The 1013-nt window shown below is 50.9% G+C and overlaps 1 protein-coding gene across 1 annotated transcript in view; it reads left to right on the forward strand.

Moving 5' to 3' along the window:
- Positions 1-805: 805 nt before the first annotated feature.
- The window catches only part of LOC114071851 (ankyrin repeat domain-containing protein 26-like), a gene marked incomplete at its 3' end in the record, with an annotated part of 4463 nt that continues 4255 nt past the window's right edge, over positions 806-1013 (forward strand). Inside the window, exon 1 of the mRNA XM_027909741.1 lies at positions 806-977. Coding sequence (XP_027765542.1) covers positions 806-977 — 172 coding nt within the window. The remainder of the gene's footprint in view (positions 978-1013) is intronic.

Raw genomic sequence — 1013 nt, forward strand, 5'->3', positions numbered from 1 at the left:
AAAAAAGCCAACAAGAGTGTGCTTGTTGTAAAGAGGCAACGCAGGGAGAAATTAAAATGTACAAAGAGCTGTATCTGGAGGAAGTGAGAACCAGAAAATGCCTCAAAAAGGAACTGCAAAGGTAAGTCCACGCTTTTTTTGGAGTGTTAATAAGAGACTCCTTTTTCTTCATGCATTTTCCTTCTAAATCCATCTTTTACTTCTCACCAGCATTATTGCCCTACATAGGCCAACAGGGTCTGATGTAGTTGCCCAGACACTCTTCTTGATACTTGAAAAATGACAGACATGTGAAGTCCCAGGTGATGGGAAAAAGGGAAACACACTGTACCCATCTTTAAAACGGGTAGAAAGGAGGGCCCTGCTAACTGCCAACCTGTCAGGCTGCCCTCTGTGCCTGGGAAGGTCATGGAAAGATCCTTCTAGAAGCTCTGTCAGGGCCCAGGGATGACAGGGAGGTGATTCGAGACACCAGCCCAGCTTCACCAAGGGCAAGTCCTGCTTGACCAGCCTCGTCGCCTTCTAAGATGGAGCGACTGCATCAGTGGCCAAGGGCTCCAGATGTCCTTTGCCTGTAATTCTGGAAAGCCTTTGGCACAGTCCCCCACAACATCCTTCTCTCTAAGCTGGAGAGAGGCGGATTCCATGCATGGACTGTTAGATGGATTAAGAAACTGGGTGACCAGTCCCATCCAGGGGTGGTGATCAATGGCTCAGAGTCCTGAGGGACAGCAGTGCCATCAGAGTGGGGTCTGTGTTGGGACCAGTGTTATTTCCTATCTTCACTAAGGAGACAGATGAAGGGATGGAGTGCACCCTCAGCGCATTTGCAGCTGACCCCCAGCTGAGGGGTGTGGTTGACACACCTGATGCCATCCAGAGGGACCTGGACAAGCTGGAGAAGTGGGCCCATGGCAATGTCCTGAGGTTTAACAAGAGCCAGTGCAAGATGCTGCCCGTGGCTCAGGGCAGCCCCTGTATCGATGCAGGCTGGGGGATGGACAGAGGGAGAG

This window comes from Empidonax traillii, unplaced genomic scaffold (genome assembly GCF_003031625.1).
Source record: "Empidonax traillii isolate 1590-97213 ecotype Southwest subspecies unplaced genomic scaffold, ASM303162v1 scaffold2338:size26948, whole genome shotgun sequence".
In the NCBI taxonomy this organism is placed as follows: domain Eukaryota; kingdom Metazoa; phylum Chordata; class Aves; order Passeriformes; family Tyrannidae; genus Empidonax; species Empidonax traillii.